Source organism: Fusarium oxysporum, chromosome 6 (assembly GCF_000149955.1).
Source record: "Fusarium oxysporum f. sp. lycopersici 4287 chromosome 6, whole genome shotgun sequence".
In the NCBI taxonomy this organism is placed as follows: Eukaryota; Fungi; Ascomycota; class Sordariomycetes; order Hypocreales; family Nectriaceae; genus Fusarium; species Fusarium oxysporum.
The window spans coordinates 36,851-52,586 of NC_030991.1; the positions used below are offsets into that span (position 1 = coordinate 36,851).

At 50.1% G+C, this 15,736-nt stretch overlaps 4 protein-coding genes across 4 annotated transcripts; 1 reads left to right on the top strand and 3 right to left on the bottom strand.

The window, feature by feature from the left end:
- Window positions 1-611: 611 nt before the first annotated feature.
- Window positions 612-3,882, top strand: FOXG_06947 (uncharacterized protein; the record flags this gene model as incomplete). The annotated part of the gene is made up of 4 exons (XM_018385593.1): window positions 612-912; window positions 971-2,030; window positions 2,093-2,850; window positions 2,975-3,882. 4 exons carry the CDS (start codon window positions 612-614, stop codon window positions 3,880-3,882), a joined length of 3,027 nt encoding a protein of 1,008 aa, XP_018244176.1.
- Window positions 3,883-4,640: 758 nt separating this feature from the next.
- On the bottom strand, window positions 4,641-8,431 carry FOXG_19576 (uncharacterized protein; the record flags this gene model as incomplete). The annotated part of the gene is made up of 5 exons (XM_018399820.1): window positions 4,641-5,981; window positions 6,164-6,705; window positions 6,752-7,327; window positions 7,445-8,013; window positions 8,184-8,431. The coding sequence occupies 5 exons, from the start codon at window positions 8,429-8,431 to the stop codon at window positions 4,641-4,643; spliced, it is 3,276 nt and encodes a 1,091-aa protein (XP_018244177.1).
- Window positions 8,432-13,059: 4,628 nt separating this feature from the next.
- Window positions 13,060-14,378, bottom strand: FOXG_06951 (uncharacterized protein; the record flags this gene model as incomplete). The annotated part of the gene is made up of 1 exon (XM_018385594.1): window positions 13,060-14,378. A coding segment is annotated over one exon (903 nt), but the record flags the coding sequence as incomplete, so codon positions are not given.
- Window positions 14,379-15,065: 687 nt separating this feature from the next.
- On the bottom strand, window positions 15,066-15,704 carry FOXG_19577 (uncharacterized protein; the record flags this gene model as incomplete). The annotated part of the gene is made up of 1 exon (XM_018399821.1): window positions 15,066-15,704. The coding sequence occupies one exon, from the start codon at window positions 15,702-15,704 to the stop codon at window positions 15,066-15,068; it is 639 nt and encodes a 212-aa protein (XP_018244179.1).
- Window positions 15,705-15,736: the final 32 nt, after the last annotated feature.

Genomic DNA, 15,736 nt, shown 5'->3' on the forward strand with positions numbered 1-15,736 from the left:
TCTTCCGGATCTCAGCCTCTTGTAAGGCTATCTTATGTAGAAGAATGCTCTGTCCTACATCATTATTCCAGCTCCAAATTCAAGTGAAAAAGGACTTTGACGCGTCTTGATTGGGCCGTTATCCCTGTTTTCCTCTTTCACTTGAAAGGGGCTACTTGGCGAGACTGCCGCGACTCGACTTTCAGCGATGGCAGGGGCGCTTTCTCATCTCATTGGTGCTCTGGTCCTAACCCTACTGTACCAATTACCACGGGTAATGGGCCCAATACCAACTTTTGCGGCCCGTGCAACTTCCCCTTTTGGATCTTTAGGAGTTTGGGTCAATACAAGAATATTTGGTCCGTGCCCTCTCTCCAACTACCCAGGATCCCAGCGCTGATTCCCTGTCAACGCGAATAAAAAGCACCTTTCGTATGGCAAAGGGTGCGCCGGAAACTCAATTGTAATGAATGCAATTTGGGAGCTTTGGCGCCATGTCTCCTATTTCCATGGTCTCATGAGACCTCAAAACCCGATTCCGGCATCCATTCCACTTGGTGTCCTTCGTCAAAGCTTTTTCGCCTGCATCATCCTCTTACTGACGGAATCGGTCACGAGACAAACAGGGCACCATGTCCGACGATGCAGTGTTTTCACGGGTCAATCTCTCCATTGACGTCCATGCTCGAGTGCTCATATGTTGCCACGACGTATGCCGCGTTGCCCTTTCTCCCAGCCCTGCTCAAGTCAGTCAGCATCTCCGAACGAAGCATAATATACCTGCTGCTGAGCGACGTCTGGTGACCGATCTTTTGAAGGCTCACACCTCACCACTACAGAACCCTTCCGAAGCTCCCGTACGACAAGATGGCTCATCCCCAGACCCGAACCTACACCTCGTCCACGGGTTTACGTGCAAGTTCTGCATTGAACGTACGGGCAGCTCCCAGGTCATGTCTCGTCACATAACTTCGGCGCACGAGAAGCAAAGACTCCAGCGACAATCGCAAAGGCATCGCCTACGTCCTGGCGAGAATGGAGTGGTACTGGAACTTGGTGTCCCTGCTACTCAATGAGAACAAGGCCAAACAATCATCCGCGGGACTGCGCGTCCAACTGGAAAAGCACATTGTACAGCTCTACGAGAAACTTCTGTCGTACCAGATGAAGAGCACCTGCATTTATCACCGTAACTGGGCTGTTGTCATCGGAAGGGATATGGTCAAAATCGATGATTGGGCTGGCCAGCTCAGCGAGATCCAGGAAGCCGAGGCTGCCGTGCAAAGAGACCTCGAGCAATACAATACTGAAGAGAGCAAGGCGCAACTTCGGGAACTCACCGGCGCCGCAAGCGCTATAGAGATAAATCTCCAAGACATCCATTCGGCCATCCAGGACCAAATACAGCAGCTGGACAAGAGACACCAAGACGATGCGGACAAGCAATGCCTGAAAGACCTGCGCGAGACTGACCCTCGCGACGACAAGACGCGCATCCAAGATACAAAGGGCGGCCTGCTCAGGGACTCTTACCGCTGGATCCTCGACAACGACAACTTCCAGCGATGGCGTGACGATCCGCAGAGCCAGCTTCTCTGGATCAAAGGCGACCCTGGCAAGGGTAAGACGATGCTGCTATGCGGCATCATCGACGAGCTGGAGAAGGACCCCAACAATAACCTGTCCTATTTCTTCTGCCAGGCCACCGAGGCACGGCTGAGTAACGCAACGGCCGTGCTGCGCGGTCTGGTCTATCTTCTAATCGTCCAACAACCGGCACTCATCTCACATGTGCGGGAGAAGCACGACCATGCGGGCAAGCAGCTTTTTGAGGATAGGAATGCCTGGGAAGCCTTATCCAAGATCCTTACGGCCATGATCAATGACTCGAGCTTGGATGGTGCGATCCTGATTGTTGATGCCCTCGACGAATGCAAAACGAATCGACATCAGCTTCTCGACTTGATTGTCAGGCCTTCTCGCGTCAAGTGGATCGTGTCTAGTCGGAACTGGCAGGACATGAGGAGAAATTGGACAATACAAAGCACAAAGTCAGGCTGCACCTCGAGTTGAACAAGGACTCAATCTCTAAAGCTGTTGACACATACATTAGATACAAGGTGGACAGATTGGCATGCCATAAGAAATACGACAAGGAAACAAGGGACGTCATCAATAACTACTTAACCTCAAATGCCGACGGCACATTCCTCTGGGTGGCCTTGGTCTGTCAAGAGCTCGCAGGTCCCACGGTCCGAAAACGGCATACGCTCAACACGTTGAAGTCACTCTCTCCGGGGCTTGATTCACTCTATGACCGAATGATAGGGCATATCAGTGACTCGGAGGATGCGGGCCTTTGCAGGGAAGTCCTGGCCATTGCTTCGGTCGTATACCGACCCATCACCTTAGACGAGTTGAAGATTCTTGTTGAGTCGGTCAAGGGCTTCGACCGGGACGACTTGGAAGAAATCATCAGAGCTTGCGGTTCTTTCCTGACTCTTCGAGAAGGTGTCATCTACTTTGTGCATCAATCAGCCAAGGATTTCCTACTTAACAAAGCATTCGACCAAATCCTACCCTCTGGCGCCGCGCACCAGCACCATGCCATCTTCTCGAGGTCGCTGGAGGCTCTCTCAGAGACTCTTGAACGTGACGTTTACGAACTGGGCGTCCCAGGGTTTCCCATTGATCAGGTATCGCCGCCCGAACCTGCCCCATTGGCTTCGATACGATATTCCTGCGTCTTCTGGGTAGACCATTTCCATGACTCCGAACCCCAGTCGAGGATGAGTGACAAGAATCTAAAGGACGCAGGGATCGTGCATGACTTCCTCCAAAAGAAGTATTTCAACTGGTTAGAATCTCTCAGTTTGTTACGGGGCATGTCGGGGGCGTCATGGCAGTGCAGAAGCTTGAAGCTTTAGTAATGAGTTGTTATGAATTCGTGTACAAACTGGAGGCGGTCTGACATGTTAGCAGAAAACCAAGGAAGCGCGGCAACTAACGGAATTACTTCGAGACGCGCGCCGCTTTATTCTTTCTCACAAGCGGGCCATCGAGATTGCTCCATTACAGGTCTATGCATCAGCACTCGTGTTTAGTCCCACCCGCAGCCTAATTAGAGAACTCTTCCAAAACGAAGAACCGAACTGGATCACGCTCAAGCCGCGCGTGGAATCAGACTGGAATGCATGCCTGCAGACACTCGAGGGCCATTGCGATTCGGTAAACTCGGTGGCCTTCTCAGCGGATGGCCAGCGGCTCGCCTCGGGCTCGATCGATAAGACGGTCAAGATCTGGGATGCAGCGACGGGCGCGTATATACAGACACTCGAGGGCCATGCCGCTTCAGTAAACTCAGTGGTCTTCTCAGCGGATGGCCAGCGGCTCGCCTCAGGCTCAGACGATAAAACAATCAAGGTCTGGGATGCGGCAACGGGCGCATGCCTGCAGACGCTCGAGGGTCATAGAAATTCGGTGAGGTCGATGGCCTTCTCGGCGGATGTCCAACGGCTCGCCTCAGGCTCAGACGATAAGACAATCAAGGTCTGGGATACAACGATAGGTACGTGTGTACAGACGCTCGAGATTGACCGGGTGATTACCCACCTTTCATTTGATACGATGACAAATTCTCTCCTCTCTACCGATATTGGACTTCTGAACCTGGATCTGTCGGCTCTACTGCCTGCCATTAATAGCCGGTCGACTGACGCAACTTTACGGAATGTTCGCCAATCTGGTTGGGGTATAAGCATCGATGGTATATGGATTGTAAAGGATGGAAAGGGGGTGCTTTGGCTGCCTCGGGAGTATCGAGTGGAGGAATTCGCTGTGGTGGGATCAGCAGTCGCTATCGGCTGTCGTTCAGGCCGTGTACTGGTGATGAAGTTCTCTTAGAGCGGAGTCAAGCATAATTACCTCTCTAGTTACAGTAGCCCTACCAAGTAGTCAAAGTGATCTTGCCCCCCTAAGATCATTTAGAATGCCATACAAAATGAAATGGCGCTATTGAAGTGTAGGGTGCAAGCTCATTTGAACCTGCCAATTAGCATTGCCAAAAGTAGTATGCATAGAGCAGAACATCAGCCTGATCAAATTCATATTCTAATATTCTAACTCATACAATAACACGGCCGACATTGAAGGACAATTAACAGATTTCCCTCCCTTTCCGTTTAGCTTTTTGGAATGATGCGCTAGGCTCTATATGCATTAGCAGCGATACGTTTCTGAAAATGGATGGATCTTGACCGCGAAATTCATGATTGGCTGAATGAGGGCCCCACATATCCAAAAACGGCCACATCTTGACCGCTAAATTCTGATTGGCTGCAATGCTTGGGGCCGACGACGAGGTCAGCAACTTCCAAGACGGATATACCAACAACCAGCTAAAAGAACTTATTGAAATATGAGTAAGGCACGTTCTAAGGTCCTATTATGTGGTTTTATATTATGCTAATAAGTTTTACATCATATTCAGTGTCTAGTTTGAGTCGGTCAGTGTATGATAGATACGCGGGGTAATTGGTACAGTAGTAGGGGAGAAATTTGGGGTAAAAATATGGAGATTTGATTGGTGCAGATGTAGAAATGCGCCGCATTTCTAGTCTACATGCTTGATTAGAGTAGGAAGAGTCGTTGCTGAATTGTTGTTAGCCCTGCGGGCTATTATACCCAGAGCTAATGCAGCAACACCAAAGCGGGATAAAACGTTTGTCTTTTGTCAGTGTCAGCTGCTCTGCCACAGCCTTGTGCCCAGCCGATGTTGCCCAGCGCTGTGCAGTCCATCCACCGTTGTCCTTTGCCTCAATATCAGCACCTCCCTCAAGCAGTACCGACACCACGTCCTTTCGTCCACTTGCAGCTGCCCAGTGTAGTGCAGTCCTTCCACCGTTGTCCTTTGCCTCAATATCAGCACCTCTCTCAAGCAGTACCGATACCACATCCTTATGTCCACTTGCAGCTGCCCAGTGTAGTGCAGTCCTTCCATCGTTGTCCCTTGCCTCAATATCAGCACCTCCCTCTAGCAGAAGCTGCGACGCTCTCGTGTCTCCATTCGAAGCTGCCCAGTGTAGCACTGTTGCTCTTGTTCCATCTCGTGAGTTAACATCGGCCCCCTTTCCCAGCAGCCACTCAAGCATTGGTAGGTGACCTCCCTCGACTGCCCAATGCATTGAAGAACAGTCATAATGATCCTTTCTGTCGACATTGAACGTTTGTTTGGCCAGCAGTTCGCATAGATCTATATTTCCTTCAATGGCTGCAGAAAAGACCGAGCATTCCTCCGTTCCCAGAAGTAGACTTCGAATGGCTGTGAACTTCCCAGACTCTCTGTAGCAGTTGCACAGGTTGCGCAACGATTCGACGCGGACATGCCCAGGCACAGTCGAATAATATTGCCATATGTACTCTCGCACTGGACATTCCTTGTCGGGCCTGGCACACTTTCGATAATAGGCTGCTAGCTCCTGGGCTCGTTGTAAAGTTTCGGTGTCGTTTTTATTAAGAAGTTGCCTCGCTTCTTCATAACTTGCCACTAATTCCCACTCCTCATTGTCCATATCCTGATACTGTGGCGGCTCATTGGCAATGCCGTAGTCACGCTTCGGGCCGCTTGCCCCAGAATATGCGTTTTCCTGATATCGTCTCCAACTATCTTGCCGTTCTCTAACATTGCGGAGAGCATTAGCAACTCTGAGAGTCATTGCGTCCTCGTTTCCCAAAAGACAATTGCAGTCATCCAAGAGTGACTCGTATCTGTCAATAGCCTCCACGAGATTCCCAAGTCGCCAATCTACTGCTGCGAGTTCTTCCAACTCTGTCAAATGCTCGTGTTCAACAGGTTTGCCCGAATATGTACGGTACTCGAGAGCTGTGGTCAACAGCTCCTTCGCCCTCACCAACTGTCCCTGTATACGACAGAACTTCCCAAATCCGGACGCAACGGAGCCCCAGAGTGAAGCATATTTTCCGTCTGGTATCTCCACAGTCTCCTTTGGAATACTATAAGAGGCTATTCTCAGAATTGCATTAAGACGAACCGTATGTCTCCGTATTGTTGGTGTCGAACAAAGCTCTGACTCATCGTAAAGGGCCATTCCAGTTAGTGCAAAAGCAGTAGCGGCGCACTCTGAAGTTTCTTCATCCGACAGCTTCCCAGAATCCAGCCACGAACCATCTCGTGGACCACATAGCTCATAATTTGACTACCCTGGCGATTGATTTTCATAAGAGAAACCTGCTCCAGTTTCTGAATCGCAGTTCCGAAATATCGCGCCTGATTGCGCAGACGAATCAACCAGGATGGTGTATTTGGCAGGCGTTCAGCATCTCTTGAACTCGAAGCTCGATTTGACTCAAAACCATAATATTCTTCTGGCAAAGGCGCATCGGCAAGCGTTGAAAATTCGATCTCTCCGGGGCCTAGAAAGACAGATACGTTCAGGAGCTTCACGGAATCAGGATTTTGGGTCCGAAGAACCTCGTGCACCATGTCGAGAGCCGCATAGATTGTGCGCCTTTTCTCATATGAATAGCCATACTGCAACGGCAGAGTATTGTACGTATCTTCCCGGTACTTCTGTTCGAAATGTTCGAGATAGTAGCGAATTCCGACCGTCCCCAATGATAGGAATGCACCAGCCTGCTCTATCGCTAGGGGAATGCCTCTGAGCTTTCGTGAAATAGCCATTGTTGTAATTTCCGCTTGCTCTTTTGCTTGAGCAATGTTAGAAGTTATCGAACAGAGAGTGTAGAGGCATACTGGATTGATTCCTGAATTCATCTGGTAAGACTCTTGCCAAATACCCTAGAAGGATCTGAGAGCCCGCAAGATCATCTACCCCTTCGAGCTCAATTCCGTGGAACTTAAGCGGCGAATGTATATCAGACCGAGTGGTTGTAATTATGATACTGCCGTGTTCACAGTTCGGAAAGTATTTACGGATATCGAGATCTTCGTTGATATCGACGCTGTCAAATACCAGAAGCCACGATTTGTTCGTGTCCCGGCATAGCCAGCGCATGACATCATGAATAGATGCTTTACATCGCGCATCTGGCGTCTGTAACTCTGTAGCAACATCGTCGAAAACCCCTTCGATGCTCTCCCTACTCGACGCGTCAATCCAAATCACAGGCATATGCGATGGCCAATAATTGTCTATATAGTGAATTGCGAGTTGAGTCTTGCCATATCCGCTGAGGCCCCAAATTACAACGCCTTCCCTGGTAGTACCTCCAGGGTTTAAGAAGCGGTGAAGATTCTCTACTTCGCAGGAACGTCCAAAGAAATTTGTTCCTTGGGGACGTCTTCGGAATCCAATTCTCTTTGAAGGCACTGTAATAAAGTCAGTAGAGACGTGATGCACCGGTGTGGCGGAAATCATCGCCAAGTGACTGGTTTTCAGCACATCCTGTGGGAACTGACTATTGGGCAAGATGAATCACGCATTACCTGTCTGGATGTTCCTGATCTTGCGCACGACGGCCGATAACTCCTTCCCAGTTGTGCCCCTGGTTAGGTATGAAATCGTGTGTGAATCGATGGCATCAACCTCCTTGTACTCTTCCATACCAATTGTGGCCAGTCCGGGTACGTTGAAGCGGAAGTACATCCCTCGGTCGACCATATCGTGCTGGGACGAGAAGAAATCATCGGCAGTGCGCTCGGTTTGCGTCAACATTTTGATCATGCCCTTGGCTACCTCCCTCAAATTTCCGCCGAGCGACTCGCCCAACCGCTCGCCGGTGCCAATGCTGATAAGGAGGGCGGGACGATCGGTACCCCACAAGTCCGCGGCCTCGATCATGACACGCTGCACAGGGTTGTTATAGGTGAAGCCGCCGTCGACAAACTTCTTCGCGCCGCGTTGATAAGCATAGAAGAAGGTGGAAGCCGCTGACGTCGCGCGCAGGGCCTGCCAGAGATCAAAATCGTCAGAGAGCGGATCAGCGAGGCTGCTGGATTCGTAGGAGCGGAGGAACACGGGCTCTGAATTGCGCTCGAGAACGGAGCATACGAAGCTACATCGCGCTAGTCAGTCTTTGACTGGCAGGAGGAATAAGGATTGGACAGCACACATGTCCCAGAACATGACCGCCTTAACACTTGCTGGAATACCTGCTGGGCTCTTTCTGTCTTGGAAACTATATATGCCCTCTGGAGAGAATGGTCTTCCATCAAGTTCACTTACACTTTGCAGTCACCTTCCGCCGGAGTCTCAGAAGGCTTGAGTGGCGAATTCTCATCACCTGTTTTCTTCCTGATGATTGCCTTAATAGAACGCTCGAGGATGCTGGAGTCGAACTTCTCGTTGGCCTGTATGAAGTCGATAAGACGCCTACCATCCCATCTTGCCCTCTTCGGCGCGAATATCTCCTCCCCGAGCTTCAGGTAAGCCTCTTCACATTCTTTGAGGCTCATGTGAAGGCGGCCCAACATGGCGGCGATGATGCTAATGATGCGTCAGTCAGGTGAGGCCGCCAATTGATAACTAAAGAACTAAGCAGTTTATTCCGAATACTTCTCGTAAGACTATTCAGGATTCATGGCAGAGTGCCACTGAAACCATCCCTAAGACTAACTCACCCGCCTGTACTGGTGCCTCCGATGAGGTCGAAAACTCAGCGCTGCCCTCAAATCAAACAAACCAAATCCGGGGTCATATTTGAGATATTTGATAACTCTCAAGACTGGATTTGTTGTTTGAAATATTTATTCAAATATTTCAAATATTTCAAATTTGACTCTATGCTTCCATGCTAACATCTCCAATCTCCCATTGGACCTCGTCCCCCCCACCTATTGTCGCCCCTAGCTTCACCGCACCATGTCTGACCCAGTTCTTAAGGCATTGTAACTTCTCCAGCGTTTCCGTCGTCATCGAAAGCCTCTGCGTCGTCAGCGTTAGCCTGGCTAAGCTGAACGACCTCTCGCAATCAGTCGCCATCGCCGGTATCGCGAGTATATCGAGAGCCAATTGGCTGATCATCGGGAATTGTCCCTGGTGAGCCATCCACCACTCGATTGGATCCTCAGTCTCTTGCGGCTCTAGCCGCAGATACCGCTCAAGCTCACTTCCCATCACCGTGGTCTTCGCTGTCCTGCTTTTAATCCATTGCTTGAACACGCTAACTTCAGTTGTCGTCCTTGGTACGCTTAAGGATGTCGATGTGTCCATGATCATCTTCTGCTGCTCATCCACCGGCCGGTTGCAGTGGCACCAACGGTCCAAGTAGTCAGACAGTCCAATTTTGGCATCCCTCACCCACACAAGCTGCCCTTCCGACGCCCAGTTCACCTCCAGATAATTCATGCCGAGTGATGGGTGGAGGATGATGGATGCAGCGAACAACGGTGAGTCTCCAAGCTTGGTGTAGTACTCGTTTAGTTTCTGCCAGGCAGTCATGATGGACAGTCTTAAATAGTGTCGGTGATCCTTTCCCATGTCATCGATTCCTAATGATCCTGATGGCTTGCCTGATCCATCATCGCATTGTCTCGAGCCACGATCTGACAAGGGGCCTTGCCTGGACTTTCGCGGATGGACATCCGTCTCGCAATCCCTAAATCGAGCAGGAAGCTGCCGGTTACGGTCTGGTCGCCCTCGAGCCAGCTCGGCCTGCGAGTTGGTGTCCTGTCCCCCTGCCTCGTCGCCGACGAGTCGTCGGGAACGGCATGATGGAACAGCTTCCGATCCTCTAGGTGTTCCAGCAAGTACTCCATACCCGCCATCACTTCCCAGAGCCGTCCGTTACCTCCTTCGCTGCCCCAGCCCTGCGTTCTCATAGTCTGTAGATAGAATGGCTCAAGAATAAGTTTGATTTCTGCCAAAAGTCTCCAGTCATCTCCCTTCAGCATGTCGGCCTCCGGTAGCCATTTCTCCACTTCTGGGTGGACCAAGAACGCCCTGATGTCTCCCTGCTTGACGAGCGCTCGAGAGATCATGAGACAAGTGGAGTTCCATTTCGTATCGTTATTCATTACGACCTCTAGCTCTGCCGTCGACTCACTCGCCAAGAGGTATTCTCGTGCTTCGTCGTTCTCGCGTGAGATCCTTTTGAAGAGCTCACACCTCTGAGTGGAAGACCTGATGAATTTGACAACATTGTGGAGCTTTCCCACCGGCCCTTTCTTTCTCCAGTGTCGTAGGTCATCCTCGCGCCGGCCGAGAAGGTCAAATACCTGCGATTCGGCCTCGAAAGACTCGAAATCTTCGCCGTAGAGAAAGGCGCGAGCAACCAGGTTCAGGATATGCCCATAGCAGCGCATACGTCTGGCCCGAACGTCCGCCAGACTCATCTTTGCGTCGAGATCTCCGTAGAAGTTCACGAGACAGCTGTCGTTTGAAGATGCGTTGTCCGAGATCACGGTTCCGACTCGGTCCTCTATCTTCCATTCTCGCACAACTTGCCCGAGCGTCACCGCAAGACTTTCTCCGCTATGACACCCGAGCTGGCGACGGAGTGCCAATAGGCGCGACTGGTGCTTGCCCTGGCGGTCAAGAAAATGAGCTGTGACTGCCATAACAGCATGCCGATTAGGCGATGTCCACAGGTCGAACCCCAGATGGATTTTAGTAAGGGCATCTGAGAGCTCCTGCTTGATCTCATCTTTCTTAGACTTGTATGTGTCATCCAGCAAACGGCCCATCGATTGCCGGCTCCATGGTATCTGGTCAGCTAGGTGAGGGTCAAGCTGCCAAGCGAGCTGCTGAAAGAATGTATCGCTGAAGAAGGAAAAAGGAACATTGGTGTTGATCAGAAGTCCCAGGCTCAGTTCTCGGATCATCTTGACTCTAGCACGCGGCACGGCGCTGTACTGCAAGCGTCGTCGCTTAGGCCGTTCAGATTCATCGGTTGACAGATCTGGATCAGCTGCTTGACTGCTCTCGAAAATCCTGTGAGACCTGGCGTTGGTCAATAGTGCTCAAGCTCGCGACGTCACATTCACATTCACATACTTGCGGAGATGGTCCGCTGCCGAACTCGTAGCAGCAGCAGCGAAGAACTCAGGCTGACCCTTCGCGTCACACAAACGACAGGCCCAGTAATGACTCAAAGGACTATCGTTAGTGTCGATCTCGACAAGAAAAAATCCATGGCGCTTGATCCAGCTCTTCCGGCCCTTCGAGCCTTTCCGGGATAAGGACTCTTCCAAAACATATCGTTTGTTCCTCCACACTGCTCGCGGAAGATCTGCAACAGTAGGGTGGTCTGGCAATGCCGACTGCGTCGTCAGCTCGAATTGACTCGCCAAATTCCTCGGTGGTCGAAGAAAAGAAAAGAAAAGGCAGGCGATGGAGGCGAAGGAAGCATGATGTCGTCGGATTCCATCGGGTTAGGCCTCGACTGGTGGGAGGAATGGTACGCGTTGAAAGGTAAACAAACTAGCATTGACGCGACTTGATGTCGCTAGGACGAGACGTAAAAGTTAAGGAGCTACTTTCTCCCCCACCAGCCTGACCGTGGTACTGGGGTAGCTCACTAATGGAAGGCTTGATGGATGACTTTGATTGGCTGGGGTTGCTCACCAGCCAGGTTCCGGGTAAGCTGTGAAAGCGCGGTCAACGGTCTGGCAGCATGGACGCTAGATGGCATATTATGTATCAAATATATCAAATGTTATTTCAAATCGAGGATTTTGTATTTGTTTGATTGAAATAAAATTTTGGCATATTTGATTGATTTGTTTGGCAATTTGTTTGATTGGATTTGACCTGGGGACTGCGCTGCGAAAACTTGCCATGGCTGAAGACGCCGATCGGCCGGGACGCCTCGGTTGACCTGTCGCATTATTTCCTTGAGGATAAGAATGGACGACAGTCCGCGAATCCCACCTCCATCTGGGTACAGCCTGTCAGTTGAGCCGTCACATGTATAAGTGCCAGGAGCATTCAGTCGGTTGACGGACCAAGTGAGAGCATCACTAGTGGGCGCTGTTCAATGGGAGCCGATGTAGCCATGTCGGGGCCTTAATGATGGTGCGGGTCGATGTGATTTGGGACTTTAACAGATCTGAGTGCTCCCAGTCGAGGCAAACGCTGATTTGATCCTATACTAGGGTAGAAACTTGGAATGGGAAAACACAGAAACCAAAGAAATCTTAGAAACGGGCTTGCGTGCGTCAAGAAATAGGGCTGCCAGGTCTACAGGGTGGCGTCAACCCTTGTTTTAAACTTCTCAGTGCCAGCATATGATAGAATGCTTAACATCAATAGTGGGTGCCAGGTGTTAACCCTCGCTCATTCAGGTATCATCAGCCTTCGCCCTTATCTGTGTCATCCTATTAAGAGCAGACTAAATGTCACTCGTCGGGAAGTACCGTTGGATTTCGCCTTATGAGAAGGTCAAAGAGCGGACGGTGTCTGATACCCTCCTGCGTATGTGGCCGTTCGGTGTGTGTGTCGTCATTACACGCACCAATACTCACAGGCTGTGTTGGCTATCGATGCAGAAGCATGTGACATTGGTGGCGCTGAACTATATGCGGGGCTTATGTATTTTTCGCCCCCATCGCATGCAAGTATAGAAAGGGGAGGCACACTTACGGAGCCCGCTCTTTCGGTGCCAGAGGATAGTTTCAAGATTGCAGTGTGCGTCCGAAGCAGCCGCTCCCCAACCCCACCTCCGGTCGAGCTTTCCCCCCTGTCGCGGGAATTGGGCTGACTTTTGCAAGTTGACAGCTTACCTCCGCAGATTGACGGAAGTAGGGCTAACTTTGTAAGTTCGGCGGGCTGACTTGAGTTTAAATGCTATTCGCCTAGCAATTCTGATAGGGCACAGCTACCAGATCTGCCGCATGTGATCGTGAGGGGCATTACGATCAGACCAGTACATACAAGAGCTCCTCAGGTTATTGTGCAGTAGTGGCAGAGGCAGTGCGGCGTTCAAACCCCAACCAACGTGCACAGATAAAAATGAGGTAATTTCGTGACAATAATCGAAACATGGGGTCAACGCACGGACGGAAAATGTATAATTTACTAGATTACAAGCAGTCCTTAGTACAGTAGGCGCTGAAACTCCAGAATCCCAAATGTTTATCATCAAATTTTACACGCATGATACTTATCCACCAACTTCAAGTATACCCAGCGCATTCTTCCTATACCATGGCCAAAACACGCCATCAACCCAGCGACATATCTTCTGCAACCCCAATACCGTCTTATATACACCTAATACATTCTCTGTGGATCCAAACTGGAAAGGGAGCCACAAGACTGTTCTTTGTCCTTCCCTTGTCGTCGCAGCAAAACTCCATTGGTGTCCCTGAACAATAATGGCTGGTAAGAACGACAGACCATCCAAGGAGCCACCGTTCCGCGACACTAGATCTTCCAAGAACCGCCATTGGGCAGCCTGCCACGTTCCTATTTGCAACTCGGCCGAAGCCGCTGATGTACTCGTCAGAGCCTTGGTCTCGATGCTGAGAGCGATTGGCTGATCGCGCAGTGTATAAAAGTCGGTGTGGTTGATATATCCGCAGGGAAGGATGCTTCGAGCGTTCTCTATCGCCATTGCATCGCTCTTAGGGTCTAGGTAGATGCAAAAGTCAACCATCTTGGCTTGCGATGCTGATGGTAGATATTCTTGCATGATCTTTGCCGTTGTGCAAGGTGCGACTCCCAATAGCTGGCTTTGCTTCCGTGAACCGTAGACAGCTTTGAACAACAAAGGGTAATGCACCATCATGTTCCATCCAGCTTCGTTTTGCTTTCTATCATGACAACTTCTGGCCTCGTCGGTCAAGATGAGGACATCCTCGAGGGAAGGCGTTGGTCCAAATTTGTCGCGATCGGCTGCTGGAGCAAACATGTATGGCCGTATCCTGCCCATCTGGGGCTCCGTTTTTGCTCGATTCGTGATGTTTTCTTGCCAATCACTTGAGATTATTCCAAAGGCGCTGTCTTTGAGATCTTGGAGATCCTCAAGTATCTGGCCCAAGGTTAGGTGGCAATCGCGAATCACTCATCGTAAAGACGTGGTATAATTCCTTTTGGATCAATTTCAAGGGTTGCAAGTTGTTTTGAAGGTGATGATCGTCCTGACGCTTGTGATTGCGTTGATTGCGATGTTGAATCGGGCAGCAAGGCAAAACCCGGAGAGCCTGTTGCTTGTGGGAAACCTTTAACTTGTCGACTTCGTGGAGCTCGGGGTGTTCTGTCAGAATCAGGCTGTCCCTTATGTCTCTTAGACGCTGGTTCGTCATTATCTTCCATGGCTCGTTTCCTTATCTTATTCCGAGAATCAGGAGGGGATGGAGGAAGATACTGATCAGGCTGTTGTTGACCGTCACAAGCCGAAAAAATGGCCAAATTGTCGCTTGCGTCGTTGGGACTTTTTTTTATTCCATGTAGCCAACTGTTGATGTCTGCAAGTTGCATTTTGACGCGCTTGTCGTTGATGGTTAGTACTGGGGAACGCCTTGTTGTTTTTTGATTGATGTTTATGTTTTGTCATCGCCCGGTCAACCGGATCGAATGACTAAGCCAGCCGGGCACAATCTTATACCCTGTACTACCCTGTACAAGATCTAGGGGGGGGGTAATTTTGCACTAGCTAAAAATAGACGAATTTTGCCCGCGAAATTCAATGATTGGCTAAATGAAGGCCCCATATATCCGAAAATGGATGGATTTTGCCCGCAAAATTCGGTAATTGGCTGAATCGGTGCCCCATGTATCCACTAGATTCTAATTGGCTGTAATACTCGGGGGTCGACGACGAGGTCAGCAACTTCCAAGACGAATATACTAACAACCAGCTAAAAGAACTTATGGAAATATGAGTAAGGCAAGTCTTAAGGTCCTACTATGTGGTTTTATATTATGCCAATAAGTTTTACATCATATTCAGTGTTTAGTTTGAGTCAGTCAGTATACGATAGTAGAGAAGGCGTTGTATGTATATCAGCGCGGCGAGGTTAGACGTGTATGACCAGGCAGGAAGAAAACCAGTGAGATCAGCCGAGAATCCAAGGACACCGCTATAATACACTAGCAGCGTTGAATCTGGGCGACCATCCATGACTTCCTCCGTGCAGAATGCCATGATTAGCCCAAATAGGAATTCTAGCACCTCTTTGATCCATGGTGGGAATTTTCCCCGCCTGAATTCCTCATCGCGTTAGTTTTCCCGCTCTGATCCTCGTTCCGGTTGTGATCTTCCTCTTCACTCTCCTCATCTTCATCATCCATATCGTCGGTCTCAGAGTCGTCAGCACCCATGACACTACTCTGATCGTCACTGTCGTCTCCGTCTTCACAATCATCCTCTCCATCGGTGCTCTCTACATCGCAGTCAACTTCAACATCGGCCCCATCAGATAGCTTCATACTTCGCCAGAGCTGCTCGGTTAAAGCATCATGCTGGGTCCAAGCCTCATGGTTCCACAGTGTTGATATCAAACGAAGCTGTGACTTCTTGAAACGGATGCCCGCCCGGCGCTGTCGAATGTCCGCAGGTAGGCGATAAGCTCGAAAGACCAAAGCGACGAAGCGCTTGAGGACACGAATATATTTCCTTCTACTTGCCGCCTTTCCCACAAATGTGAATGGCTTCGCATAGCACCCGTGAGGGCGTACACTACGCAACCAACATAGAAGACTTCTGCTTGTTGTCCGTGCCGTTTGCTCGCAGCGGTCCATTAACATGTCCACGGCGGCAAGGAGAGCAGTGATTTTGCGTTCGTCATCCGCCGAGCTTATCATCCATTCATCGGAATAAACATCACTAGATCGAT